The sequence below is a fragment of the Crinia signifera genome, chromosome 1 (assembly GCF_055691185.1).
Source record: "Crinia signifera chromosome 1, ASM5569118v1, whole genome shotgun sequence".
In the NCBI taxonomy this organism is placed as follows: Eukaryota; Metazoa; Chordata; class Amphibia; order Anura; family Myobatrachidae; genus Crinia; species Crinia signifera.
Genome location: NC_139217.1, coordinates 168,058,452 through 168,073,698, shown reverse-complemented (window position 1 = coordinate 168,073,698; position 15,247 = coordinate 168,058,452). Strand labels below are relative to the sequence as shown.

Genomic DNA, 15,247 nt, shown 5'->3' with positions numbered 1-15,247 from the left:
CGAGAGGTCAGGGAGGTCAATAGAAAACGTAACTCATATAAAATATGTGCGGCCCTTTCACTAATCTGCTCAGTCACCTGTTTCTTTCAGAAGACAAGGCCAATGATTACATAAAGGTGCTACATCTTTTAACAGTGGCAAGATGTGCAATTAATGCTTTAAATATGAGCAGGATTCACTCATTAGCTGTTAATGGCGTGAGGGAATCAGCATTTGTGTAAAGCTTAAACAAAGATGCAGGTGTTCCGCCTACAGACTCAATTTGTCGCTGAGATTTTATATGAGTGACTTCATCTCTTCTGGCACATTTGTCCTACGGCTTAAGTGGAGTCCAAATGCTGCATTAAGCACTTTGGCACATGAGGTGACAGCGACTCGGTGCCCCTTGGCACAGAATGAATTATGTGTAAAACGTGACAAGCAGACAATTCATTTAAAGCACACAAATGTCCTCAAGCGCTTTATATCTTAATAATAAATTACTGAAATAGTGGCAATAAAAATAAAGTAAATGACACACTGGTAGTAAAAAAAAGATAATCACAGAATAACTAATAATTAAGTACATGTTTTCATGGAACCCAGCATAGCAAACTCTGAATGTCATTTACTCCTTGTATTACTTTTATTTGGTTTGTGATTAAGCAAAATAATTGGTGCACATGCTGTCAAACTTTAAACCCGCAGTGCTATTCTAGTGGAATGGAGTGATTGACAGCTTTTGTACAATAGAGGTGAAATGTGTTTTGTGAGTTTTTACAATGAAAATGAAAAGGACACAAATAAACTGAAGGAAAAAAAAAGAAACAAGGAGCAAACCTAAATAGACTAGTAGGGTGGGCAGTGGCGGAACTAGCGACTCGTAGGCCCAGGGGCAAGCATATGCTTTGGGCCCCCAGCAACCCATACCTCCCAAATTCTAATCCACGGCAGGAGGGACAACAACTCCCGAAATTTGGGGGCATGGGCTGGTGGCAAGGGGGCATGGCCTACAATCCCAGTCAGTGCAAAATAAAAGCCAACTCCATTTTGTACACCCCCATTGAAAATTTTTTACACATATTAGCTCTGACATCGCTCCCACCCCCTTCCGCCTTCCCTGCTGCCCCCATCTCCAATATGATCACTGTGCTCTGAGCTGTCTCTCCTCCTCTGAGACAGGGCCTGGGCTGGGCGTGCTGCACAGCTAGGTGGAGTCTTGACTTGGAGGCGCAGGGTACTGCTGCTGCAGGTGGGCGGACGGGTGTGCGCAGCTGCTACCACATGGCTATTATATTATGGCTGCATACAGTGCTTCTGCGCATGTGCAGAAGTTACCATTTGAGCCTAAGAAAGGAACTGTTGAGATAACTACATCAGATGAGACTTAAGATGCAATTATACTGGAGGGACAGCAGGCGGTGCTGTCATATTTGTATGTGTTTTACAGTCTGTGATGTATGCATATACCGTATATACTCGAGTATAAGCCGACCCGAATATAAGCCGAGGCACCTAATTTTACCTAAAAAAACTGGGAAAACTTATTGACCCGAATATAAGCCTAGGATGGGAAATGCACAGAGCAGTTACTAATACACTGGCCACAGGGAGATATAATGGTAGCTCAGGTCTCATTCTAGGGGCATAAGATAAAACCCATGACACTGAAGTGTCCCCATCACTAGATCATTGGGGTTCCACAGGCAGGAGTCTGTGGTACATAGTCAACTATGACCTCTAAGAGGGAAGGGGAGGAAGGTCTGGGGCAGAGGAGGGAAGGAGATAGGTCCCAACAGGGACACTAGTACTCACAGGGATCAGCTTCAGCCCTGACCTGGTTGCTCACTCCGGATCCTGCAGCTTCATAGTGCTGGTGGCTGCTGCCCTGTTTCTCCACAAGTCTTGGCTGTCCCCTCCTCAGGGTGGCCCTGTCGGCATTGCAGGGTGGCCCGGCCCCCAGAGCACCAGTACTAGTGTGGTACTAGATAGGGAGGCAAAGCCGCTTCTTATGCAGATATCGGCAGTGTAGGTGAGCTTCCATTAGCGGTGCTGGGGCTGCAGGATTGACGGATGTGGCACTGTGTACGCACTGTCAGTCAGCGTTTATCAGCCGCGCAGCTCCGGCACCGCTAATTCAGGCTCACCTACACTGTCAGAATCTGCAGAAGCAGCATCTTCTTCCTCCTCCCTACGTGTAAGCATGCGGCTGTGACTTTATTTCCTGCCCCGCTCCCCGCACTCCTTCCTGGCGCACGCACCGAGCTGTGAGAGGGCAGGAGAGACACTTGCAGGCTCTAACCCCGGCACGGCAGCACTGATTTCAAACAAACTACCGTATACACCCGAGTATAAGCCGAGGAGGTGCTTTTTCAGCATAAAAAATGTGCTGAAAAAGTCGGCTTATACTCGAGTATATACGGTACTTGTTTGTTGTTTCCTGTGTCTGAAGGTGACATGAAGGAGAGAGAGATGCAGCATGCAGTGAAAGCTCTTCATGTACAGTTACCTTGTTCTCATTACTAGTTCATGTAATGACCAGTTCCAGTTTATATAAAACAAATCATACCACAAAGACATTTCCGGTGTGTGACTACTGATTGAAGCTTAGTCCAAGAGGTGATCCTGACTGCGTGGATAAAACTCAAATGCCAACAGGAACAGCACTGCGGAATTAGAGAGGTCTGATCACAGAAGCCACCACCGCCGCAGCAATATTATTAAGGCCAATAAAATAGGACATAAAGGAGGACACTTTTCAAGGGAGGACTGTCTTCCCTAAAGGAGGATGGTTGGTCACCTTATTTTTAGTATAGGTGAAACTCTTCCATCCTGGTTGAGTTACCATCTCAGTTTGCAATCTTTGGGGTGCTGATGTGGCAGTTTTCTGTGATGATTTTGGTGATAAATGTTATAGAAGCTCACCTGCCTGTGTGCGATTGATCCATGTTACCTCCAGCTTCTTACGTACAGAAACGTTGATGAGCTTATCCTCTTTGTGGTTCAGACTTGGATGCTGCTAGTACCAAGGCATTAGCAATCTCAGTATGTGATGTACTCTTTTTGCAGCACATTTAGCCTGTGCAATGCCACTAAGCAGGACATCTTCTCATCCATGTTTATTCAGAATAGGCATACTGCATTTGCCAGGGGTTGCCCAAAGCAACATCATATCTGAAATAGAACGCCCATCTTAGTAAATTTCCCCTAAAGCAATTTAACTGCATGTGGGATAACAGTCTCAAGCTGTGAGATGCCCTGGAAATAGTCACAATTCTGCATTTGAGTCACCGCCAAAAAGGGGAGCCACTCCAAACTTCACTGTCCTGGACACACTGGCAGTTGATGTGACCCCCCCTCTTTGAATTTTGGACTGTGCTGGAGTCCAACCTCTGTAACTGCCACTGGCAGGGAAGTCCAGGAACAGAGCATTTTGTACCGAATGGAATGGGTCATGTTGGAGGGTATGCACCGAGATAGCTGTTAAACATTATGCCACACACCATGATGCCCATTACATATTTGCCACATACAGTAAGTGCCACTTTCCTACATGTTCATTGCTAGGGGGGTTTTGCTTGATGCTAGGGAATTCATGCTTAATGCAAAGGGGGCTTCATGCTCATTGCCAAGTAGGGAATACATGCTCATTACCAACAGGGACTTAAATTCTCATTGCCAAGGGGTAATGAAATGCTCGTTGCCAAGGGAGAGTGAATTGCTGCCTCTCGTTGTAAGGAAGACACAATTTTAAACCGTGACAATCAGGCAGAGAGGGGTAAGCTAACCGGCTGTATACTCAGAGTAGGTCTGCGGCTATTTTGAACTCTCTCGCTGGACCATGAGCCAATCTGAGCTCATGGTCCAGCAGCCAATCAGGAGCCACCACTGCCGCTTATGATTGACAGCCAGACCACAAGCTCTGATTGGCTCGCTACCTGGCCGTCACAGCTTTAAATTGTGTGCGGCTGGCTACCGCCTTCTTACAGTAAGCGTTACCATAGTAATCAGGGCGCTGACAGCAATGAAGGAGACACTGTCAGCGCCCTGATTACAATGGCGCCTTACTCAGCTGCATACAATGCGTAATGGGTGGGTCGGCCCTGACAGTATATTGTTTATGTACATGCACACATCTATACATGCACAGTAAAGTTACTATAGAAATGTAAGCATTTTAGTTTAGCGTTCTTTAAAAGAAAAAAAAAACACATACATGGATGGTATCAACATTTATATATGTGGATCATTGTATTTCTGCACGTAGAAGTTAGTAGAAGGTGGATATGCAACAGAGCCTTCATTGTTTCACGGCTATTGCACAATCGTTTATGGTATGTGTGTAAAGTTATGCATTAAAGTCAAGCTTCACAATGCTCAATAAAACCTGGAAACAGCACAGAATATACAAGTACCTTGGGGACAAATATAGCATATCTTTTTTGTCTCCTCGTGAGCAGGGCCTCAAAATTAATTACTGTTAAGAGAGGTAGTAGTACGTACATGCCGGCGTTCCTTTCTCTTTGAGTGCACAGCCAGGCGCAGGAGATCAGCAGAAGGTGGGCTGTTAGCATGAACATGCATGTTAAAGGTTGTTATTCCAAATCAGTACCTAACCAGAATCTACTTCTTATTTATTTAGCCCCCTCTAGAAGATAGTCGACAGGATCTGATTGGTTGCCCATATCAACATCACATGTGAAGTAGAATACACATCTTAGTAAATTGCCCCCTTACTGTGAGGACTCAAACTTCTGAATAGATCCAAATACGTTTTACACACTGTAGTACAAGTAAGTTGTTCTAAAACCAATCATTTTTTAAGACATCAATTTCATACCCTCCAACATGACCCATCCCATTAGGTACAAAATGCTCTGTTCCTGGACTTCCCTGCCAGTGACAGTTACAGATGTGAGCCTACAGCACAGTCCAATATTCAAAGAGGGGGGGTCACATCAACTCTCAGTGATGTTTGGGATGGCAGCTGGTGTGGCTCCCCTTTTTGAATATTGGACTGTGATGCAGGCTCACATCTGTAACTGCCACTGGCAGGGAAGTCCAGGAACAGAGCATTTTGTACCTAATGGAATGGGTCATGTTGGAGGGTATGTAATTTTAATGGCTATAGTTGAAAATAATGAATTTGTTTTCTGTAGTGTGGAATACTTTTGTCAGTGGCACATCTGCACCTTTTTGCAACTATAAAGCCCTTTACTGGTGGTGAACGTTAGTGCGTCCAATTGAGCAAGGGCTGAGAAGCCCACTGTTAGTGCCTGTAAATGCTAAAATATAGTTTTTTGCCTCTTTAGATGCCACCATTGGTCCAACCACCAAAGCTCTTATACATACCTCTCAACATTGTGACTGTGGACATTGGGATGCTCGCGCGATGGAGCCACACATGTGTCTGAAAGGGACGTGGTCTTGATTTAATGGGTGTGGCCTCATGGTGTGCCCCTGCCACGAGGCCATGCCACTTTCCGGCACTATGGGGGCATGGCTAGCACTGTGTGAACAAAGCGCTGTTCGGAGGACTAATAAAAAACCATTGGATATTAAAATAAAATCAATATTTTTATTTAAATGTGATAATCATGATAAAAAAATGTAAAGGCATAAAAAATAGGCATGAAATGATATCATATTTTATAGTACAGTCTCTCACAATAGCGTTGGTTTAGAAGTACATGGTCCCGTTCCTAGAATGACCTTTGGAATCCTTTTGGCAATACCCTCAGAAGCCCGTCTCAGACACTGACGCATTTCGCCAGATATACCCGGCTTTCTCAAAGGTGATCTGTTGTTGCCAATGGATCTATATTTATACTATATCCAATATGGCTACTAAATAATTGCAGCTGTGAAGCCACATGGTTACTGCCTTTATTAAAAAATTACTTTGTAGATAGTAGATCTGCATAGATCTTTACCAGATGCCCAGAGTGCTATATGGCATTTTTTCCTTCCTTTTATGGTTTTACTCAGCGTACTTCCATGATCACGTGACAGCAATGATGCGGTAGTCATGTGGTTGCGTTGACACACCTTAGGTTTAATTATTCATCTGTTCTCTCGCGGTCACATATTTTTTATGATAGTGCTGTATCTGAGTCGTGGACATGTGACTGCCACGTCATCGTGGTCACATGACCACGGGGAAAGAAATCATCTATGACAGAGCTCTGCATGGTGTTATTACGGTCAAGTCACTGCCACGTCATCGCGGTCACATGACTGCAAGAGGACAGATGAATAATTAAACCCTAAGTCACATCATTGCGAATACGTAACTGCTGCGTCATCGCGGTCACGTGATCGCGGAAGTACACTGGGTAAAACTCACGGAATAAAGGACATATAGTGCTGTGGTCATCTGGTAAAGATCTACGATGAGGGTAAGAACCCTACAACATACTCTGATTGGTTAAAGAATAACGTAGACCGGGGCCCAGGTCATACAAATAAGTAAACATATTGGTCACATGACAGATTAGAAAGGTAATGAATGTGTTTATATTTGTTTTATAAACTTGTGTTATGTATTTCTTTGATAGTCTGTCCTGTAATAACTATTATTTGATTAACCATGGGATATATACATTTTTCAGTTATTTTTTTTTATTAAAATAAAGGCAGTAACCAGATGGCTTCACAGCTGCAATAAATCAGCAGCCATATTGGATATAGTATAAATATAGATCCATTGGCAGCAACAGATCGCCTTTGAAAAAGCAGATATAACCGGCGAAATGCGTAGGTTGTGCCAACCTACCAGCCTCTTCTTGGTGTGTGTCATCCATTGGAACAACTAACAAAAGCTGTATACACACGTTGTCCCAGACCAGACCTCAAGACCACAAGTTTCCACAGGATCCTTCACCCATTTGGGCACAAGAATCAGCCGGCAGCTCGCCACTTCCCGGCCGTTCTCGGCAGAATGAGCCCAACAGCTTGTGATGTTGGGCTCGTTCTGCCGAGATACCCTGCTCAATGCTGTTGGGGAAGACCGCATTGAATAGGGCCCGGCGGGCATCTCCCCGACAGGAGATGCTCGCCGGTAATTAAATATCCCACCTTAGTGTACACACTAGATGATATTGTGAAAAAATATCTCTCAGAAGCCTCTTTCTGAGGGAGATCTTTTACAATATCTTCTAGTGCAGGGGTTCTCAAACTCGGTCCTCAGGACCCCACACAGTTCACGGTTTCCTGGTCACCCGGCAGGTACACAGGTGCTCTCATTACTCACTGACACATTTTAAAAGATCCACAGGTGGAGCTAATTATTTCACTTGTGATTCTGTGAGGACACCTGCAAAACATGCACTGTGTGGGGTCCTGAGGACCAACTTTGAGAACCTGTGCTCTAGTGTGTATGGGGCTTTACGATCAGTGACATCAGTGCATTTTGGCAAACTGTAAGTCCGCTCTTATGACCTGCAGTAGGTCTGGCATAAACTTTTTTGTCTTAATTTCCGCACCATTATACTGTATCTGTAGATATGTAGACCACTGCTTTGTCTTAGACTTGGAGGTAGTCACAGGTTATAAGACCCATTCTAAAAGGTAAACACATTTTAAAAGACAAGATTCATCCAGAATTGGAGAAAACATATATCAGAGCATGCTGTCTGCATTTATATATAATATACTGTAATACAAATACATTACATCATAATTCCACTGTTTGAAATTGTTCTAGTCTCTGCTTATTCTTTGGGAAATGTTTATGTTAAATTAATATGCAACAGATTGTTTGATGCTGCATTTGTTATAAACTATGAGACCTGCTTACTGTATATCATACAATACTGGAAGTTTATTAATTTGGTGTTTCTGATTCGTGTGATAAACTAGCCATCTGCTAATTTGTAATTTGTGAATATGCACACTGTGCACTTAATGTCTGTTAATCAGCAGTAACATATGAGAATTATTAAGACTTGTAAACAATTTGCAAAGTAAGTTATTACTGCCGAACTTTTTCATGTCTGGTAAATATATATATATATATATATATATACACATATATACACATATACACACACACACAGTATATATATATATATATGTATATATATATATATATATATATATATACAGATGGAGCCGGGCTTCCTCTTGCTGGCGAATTGCCAGACTGTCTCCGCTGGTGATCCGCCAGCAGCGAGGTGCTCCATCTGGCTCCATCTGACTGAGACGCGCGTGTGTCTCACACGCACGCGCGTCTCAGTTTCCGGGTGGTGGGGCGACGGGAACCCTGTCCGTCTCCGCTTCAGAGAAACGGACAGGGTTAGGGGCGGCGGCGGGGGGAGCGGGGAGGCGGTGGGGACCCCGGGTGACCGCCGGCAAGCCAGCGGGGACCCGGGGGAAGCGCCGTCGAGATGCGCGCGCATCCCATTTCGCAGAGCAGCTGGCGGGGGATGGCGGCTGGCGATTCTGCCGCCATCCCCTGCAAAGACAAGGCAAGTCAGAGGGCTGACGAAGTCCGGGGTGACGACATGCATAGGTCAACAAAGCTGTCCCAATCAAAGACCTCAACTCAGGTCTATAACATGTTACTCAATAAAACTGAGAACTGTTTCCCTTCAGTGGAATGGGAAGTGCACAGGGTGATGGAAATTTTGGTTCATGTATACCATAAATGATCTAATGCACAAACATTTGGTGATCCAAACTTCAAAAGTTTAAACTTTGAATTCAATCAATCACTCTCATCTGACTGATTTGTTTCTTTGAAAAAATGGATAGGGAAGAATGTCTTTCTTTGTTGGCGCACAGAAAAGAAGTATAAGAAGTGTATAATAAAATGACATTGCTTTATTACAGTAGGTATAGTTAAAAACTGTCAAACATGTGACATCAACTTGTGATTTGTTTCTTTAGCAAGTTAAGCCTCTATTTGAAATGACTGTATGGCAGATGTAGTAATTAATACCCCTTTTGTGCTGCGGCAATATCCTAACCAATTGCTGCACCAACAGGGTGGCGGCTTAGTGGAACAGGGTCCCTGAAAAATAAGCCAGGTCAATTTATCCAAGATGCCAATGCAGGTATTGTAGATAACAGGGTTGGACCTCGAAAAGACCTGGGTAAAGGTGCAGTATAAATGGGTGACCCGAGTCATCTGACCTGGGTCCCATTAAAACATTATGGAGAGCTCACTAGCACTTGGAGATGATATCAGAGGGAAGATCCACCACTAAGTCAGGTCTAGCCTATAGTGTTAACAGGGTTTCAAACCGCACTTACACAACTTGATACCCGTGTTCAGCTACCCAGGTTGGTTCTGGGTCGAAAAGCGGTTTTATTAAGCTGAATAATAAACATGAAATTAGTGGATGGCTCTGATGACAACTTGTTTTACTGTACAAATGGAACATTAAATAAACAGTATATTCAATTGCATATATAATATCTAATTGCAATTGGTTTACTGTATTAAAACTTTTCTTATTACAAGACAGCCATGAAATGTTTTACCCTTAGCAAATGCAAATCAAACCACCTGCCACAGTTATTGCATCTGTCGTGGACTTGGCAGCGATGGCAGACCCAGAACCCAGCCATCTGTTGAGAGAGAAACAACTGGACTATGCAGCATTGGTGAATGGAAAGAGTGATAACTAAATATAGGCAGCCAGACATTGCATGAGCCAGTTAGTTATTATCTTTGGCATGATTCATTCTGTATTTGTCACTTAAAATGAACTTTTTTTTTGTATCAAAGCCATTAAATTTTATGTTGATCTTATGCTACGTAGCAACACTACATACATATTCACACACTACAAAAGTCTAACATTCATATTAATAACTAGTAAGCCTGCTCAAAGCAGATGCTTCGAAAGCTAGTCTGCTACCTTGTGATTGCCTCTCTGTTTGTGCATGTGTGAGAGAGAAAGAGATGTGGTTTTACTTACCAACAGATGGTAGTGTTTCAGAGACACAAAAACGGACACTAGACACTGTATATATAACTGCCCTCCCAAAGACGGTCAGTCCAAATATACAATAGCAGGACGACGGCATTCGCTTAGCTTATAAATAACTGAGACCACTCAGTAGCTGATATGAGCTACTGAGTGGTCTCAGTTATTTATAAGCTAAGCGAGTGCCGCCGTCCTGCTATTGTATGTATATATATATATATATAGAGAGAGAGAGAGAGAGAGAGAGAGAGAGAGAGAGAGAGAGAGAGAGAGAGAGAGAGGTAGATGGCCTGGCACTCCCTCAGCTGGGATTCAGTACCTGGGTGCCTTCTGGAACAAACAGGTAGTCTCGTAGGAAGGAACAGACAGCGGCACTCCAAGGGTTTTCAAAAGCGTGTATTAAAGCAAACGAAACGTTGGTTTGCTTTAATACACGCTTTTGAAAACCCTTGGAGTGCCGCTGTCTGTTCCATCCTACGAGACTATATATATATATATATATATATATATATAAATATATATATATATATATATGTATACAATTATGCCGCACAACGCTTCCACATTGATAAGTATCTGTGCCCAGTCAATCAATCAGATATATCCAGATCCAAGTAATGATAAATCAGTTCCTTGGAGAAAACAGCACCAGACTTGTATGCAAGTAAAAAAGCTTTATATTTCCATAAGCCAAAGTCCAGGCATCACATGGCAAACATAGTCTAAAGCACAATAGCACCCTCAGGTAATAATATACGTTATATATCCCAGGAAATCGCCTACCCTAAATAGCTTAGCAAAATCGCTTAGGACATATCTCTACATGTGTATGCCCCTTTACTTTCAATCATAAATACTGCCCTATGTGGAGGGAGGTTTTTTCGCAAAAACACAACACAAATATAAACAAAGGAAAACAAATTAATGCATCTTAAATGTTTATATTGTAATCGGAGGGCAGGATAAACTTTAGTTTATACACAGGGTGCATTTTAAGATATCTACAGTCATCACTGTTAAACATCAAAGGCCATTTTGTCATCTGGTGTCAGTTTCAATTAAGCTTTAAGTACAATAAGACCTATAAGATTTGAGACCAGGAAATGAAAAGGACAAGTGATACATAGCAATTAATAATTTACTAATGAAGACTGACTTAAAATGGGGAGGAGGGATTAGATATTTTAAGGTGCGATTCTCCACATTATTTTTTCTATTCATAGCCTAAAACACTGGTGTCAAACTCATGGCCCTCCAGCTGTTGTAGAACTACACGTGCCAGCATGCTCTGCCACCGTTTTAGCAATCCATTATAAAAATCTGTCAGGGCATGCTGGGACATGTAGTTAAACATTCCAATAAACAGATGGTAATTTGGCTTTGGACAAAAAATTAACCCTACATAATGTATGTGTGCATTCATATTGTCGGTACAGAATTATAGATTGTAAGCGCCACTTTTGCAGGACTGATGTGAATGAGTCAATATTGTGTAGTGCTGTAGAATTTGTGCCCTCTCTATGAACTCTTAATAATACATAAAGATTAATATGATCTTCCATTCTTAGAACTGCTACTGCATATTACTGTCCCATATTTCATAGACTCCAAATAACTGTCAACACTATGCCTACAAGCAATGGCGGTAGTGGACCTTTATGCATCGGTATAGTATACAGTACCCACACTTTGCCTACTGCTTCCATTGTAATGCTATGAAATTCCATTCTGCCACTTCTACATTGGCACTGCTGTTATTGCGTACATGCATTGTTCAGTTACATTTATATTGTTATTGTATTATATATATAATACATATACAGTATTCAAATATACTTACTTTCTTTCATTATGCTATTGTCCTATTTGTACAGATTAGATGGCACACAGCAATTCCCCTAAACAGAGCAATGTACAGTAACAGTCAGTTCTACATAAATGATAATCATCTTGTGTTTTTTAGGGAACCATCTTCCTACCGGGAAATAGAGTTGTGGAGCATCCTTGTAATGAGGAAAGCCCAGGAAAATTCCTGTTTGAAGTTATTCCAGGTAGGATCCATTTTAATTTATCATTGTGTCTATATAAAAATATTCCATTTAATTTAAAATAAATAAATGTTTTGACTTTTTGTAAGAAATGTGTGTGTGTATACAGTATGTGTGTGTGTGTGTGTGTTTGTGTAATGCTGGGTACACACTAGGAAGACTTGATGGTGGACTCCTGACATATCACAGCTGGGTGGGCATTTGTATCTTCTCATCCAGCTGAGATGCCAGCCTTTGCAGCAAGTTTACAGGTGGTCGGGGGATGCCCGTACAAACAGACAAATTTGCCACTGAGTCTGCAGATATACAGTATATTGGTCATTGTCTGTTTTCCACAGCCGACACATTATCTCTGTGAACAACATTGTTGTGACATATAGGGTGTGATCACCAGCCAACTTGCTCATGATATATCGGTCAGATGGTATATCGCCCAGTGTGTACCCAGTGTAAGTTGTAGTATCTTTCAAGTGTTGTTTCCCTGATATGAAGCAGGGGTGGTACAGGAAGGATTGTTGCTAGTAAATGTTACCGATACTATTGGTATTATTTAATAAAAATGTTAATGGAACCCTCATGTACCTGCATGCAACGCTGTATATTATGTGCAATAGGTTACTGTCTGATTTTCAATGCATAAGTTATTAACCTATGTTGTAAGTACCTAAAATATACTGATTGGAATAGATTATATGAGTTGCAGACTTCTGTTGCTGGAATATTATGTCATTTAATTTCTCCTATAATATGCTCTGTCACTTATAGTTAAATATAGCAAATGTTGTTCAAATAATATTTTTTTCTGTGATGTTCCTTTATTAATATGTATAGCTAATACTATAGGTCTGTTTCCAGATTCAGAATCATGGTTCTACAGGAGTCAGGAGGAGTTATGCATACATTTTGGGCACACCAGACATGGTCAGGCTGGCCCACATGTGTACAGTGTGCTCTATTATCTAACAGCCCCACCCCCTTCTCTAAGGACCTTGTTTCAGAACATGGATTAAAATGAAACATTGTTACATTACTAGAGAATTAGTGACTTTGTGGAGCAGAACTTCAGACAAAATAGGTGACTGGCTTATGTGGCTTACATTTATAATAAGCATAGTGGGCAAAGGGGTCCTAATTTTGCGTTATGGGGCAACTCTTCCATACCTCCAGTTTGGATAATCCTCCAATTTCATCATTACATTAAAGCTAACACACTGGATACCACAACCTCTCTAGTGACCAGAAATATTTTGTGGTCCATTTTAGCTCATGCCAAAGTCTCTAAGTATAGATATTTATAGTTGGACTTGATTACTGCAGATTATGAAGCATTGTGGCCTAATACTAATGCATCTTATACTGATGCATCTTGGGGCAGACCCAAAGGGGTTTTATAGATTTCTCTTTGGTTTTAGACACCTTGGGGTTTTTATACTAAGATTAGAGTTTTATTGAAGATGGGATGTTGCTATGGGCAACCAGTCAGATTCTATTATCTTCTTGAAGGTGCTAAATATATGAGGTAGATTCTGATTTGTTGCTGTTGACAACATCCCATGTTTAATAGAATGCTCATCTTAGTAAATAAACCCCTTTGACTCAACTATGGCAGCAGTCTCTGCTGCCCTTTAAGAAACTCAACTGTCAATCCTAAATAAGATGGATGTGTCATCTATACAAAGAAGCCATTTTGTTGAATCTGAAACAGGGGCATGCATGAAGTGTCATCATGCCACAATCTCACTAACCCCTAATCTGAGGTCATGGAGAAAATAGCTACTGTACTGTAGGTTTTGGAATAGATTTTGGAACTATATTATCACAGGGTTATAGTCTCTCTATTGTTTCTGCAATGCTGAAAATTACTCATTGATATTTTGTATCACGAACGACATATAGTTATCTTGATATACTGTAGAAGCATACATTAAGTGATTGTAGAAAAAAAATGGGTGGCATACACTGATATACCTCCCATCAAGTCTCAAATTAGCATTTCAAAATGTTTGTATTGTTAGCATGCTATATATATAGGATCAGAATATAAATGGAAAGTTTTACAAAAAAAAAAGGTGCCATAGATTCTATATTTGTAAAGATACTTGCACTAACAGTTATCTGTGACTTTGCCATATTTTTCCCCTTCTTCTCTTACACAATCTATCTCTTCCAAAGTTAACTCTTCTCTCTACCCCCGCTGTCTCCTCTCCATCTGTCATACTACTTCATATCTTTCTCTCTGTCTCACCTGCCCTTCAATCTTTTCCCTTTTCATCTCTTATTTTTACTCTTTGCCAGTCTCGTACTTCCTTACCCATTGGAACTTCTTAATCAATCGCTATGGCCAGTGGCGTAACAATAGCCCCACAGCCCCCACGGTAGCGGGGAGGCGCTGTGTAAGTGTTGGCTGTGGGCGGCTGCAGGGCTATTGTAATGCCGCCGCCACAGACCTGCAGATACACCTGTATTCGCTGTGCTGGTCACGGCTCTCCTCCTGGCTTCACTCTGATGCTATGGCGACAGATCATCATAAAATGTCCACCCCCATATAGCAGACAATTTTCTGAAACTGTCTGCTGTATGAGGGCGGACATTTTGGGATGGTCCATTTTTCATAGCATCAGAATGAAACCAGGATGGGGAGCTGGGACCACCGCAGCAAATACAGGCAAATCTGCGGGGGATGGGGGGGGGCATGGGCGGCCAGGTGGGGGGACGCTGCTTAATTATCGGCGGGGGCGCATGAATTATTGTTACACCACTGGCCATGACCATCACATTTTGGGCCAGATGTATCAAGCTGTTAATCAACCAGCTAATCAGCTCCTACACAGGCTATAACTTGGCAGGTAGGAGCTGATTGGCTGCCTGTTTATCACTCTCCACTTTATCACTTTATGAAGCTTGATACATCTGGCCCATTATCATCAGGAGAATGCACACAGGCATCTAGCGCCCCTCTAGTTGATGACCTCACTTACCTAATGTTTTATTCAGCAAGTCCTCCTTTAGAAGTGATGGCTCCTCTCTGCATATAATCTGCAGCTCTTTCGATGTTAGAAGTAGATATGGGAAATGTACTAGCTTGTAGGTACTTGTTGATCAAATTGCAGAAAAGGGTTGGTGATCTCAGTAGGATCAGAGGCAATATGAATGGCAATTTGATTGCTGAGTCCTGTGCTTACAGTATTCCAAAAGTGTGTGGTTTGTGTTCCAAAGTATCCACTGTGCAACCAAGCCAAGTGCCTGTAAGGAGCTACAATTGAATAGCTTCAATGGGTGCCATGA

The 15,247-nt window shown here is 42.1% G+C and overlaps 1 protein-coding gene across 3 annotated transcripts in view; it reads left to right on the top strand.

Annotated features, from left to right (window-relative positions):
- ARHGAP24 (Rho GTPase activating protein 24) overlaps positions 1-15,247 on the top strand; it is a 716,382-nt gene that overhangs the window by 419,530 nt on the left and 281,605 nt on the right. For all 3 annotated transcript variants that reach the window (XM_083176529.1, XM_083176535.1, XM_083176520.1), the window contains exon 3: positions 11,878-11,965. In XM_083176529.1, coding sequence (XP_083032655.1) covers positions 11,878-11,965 — 88 coding nt within the window. The remainder of the gene's footprint in view (positions 1-11,877; positions 11,966-15,247) is intronic.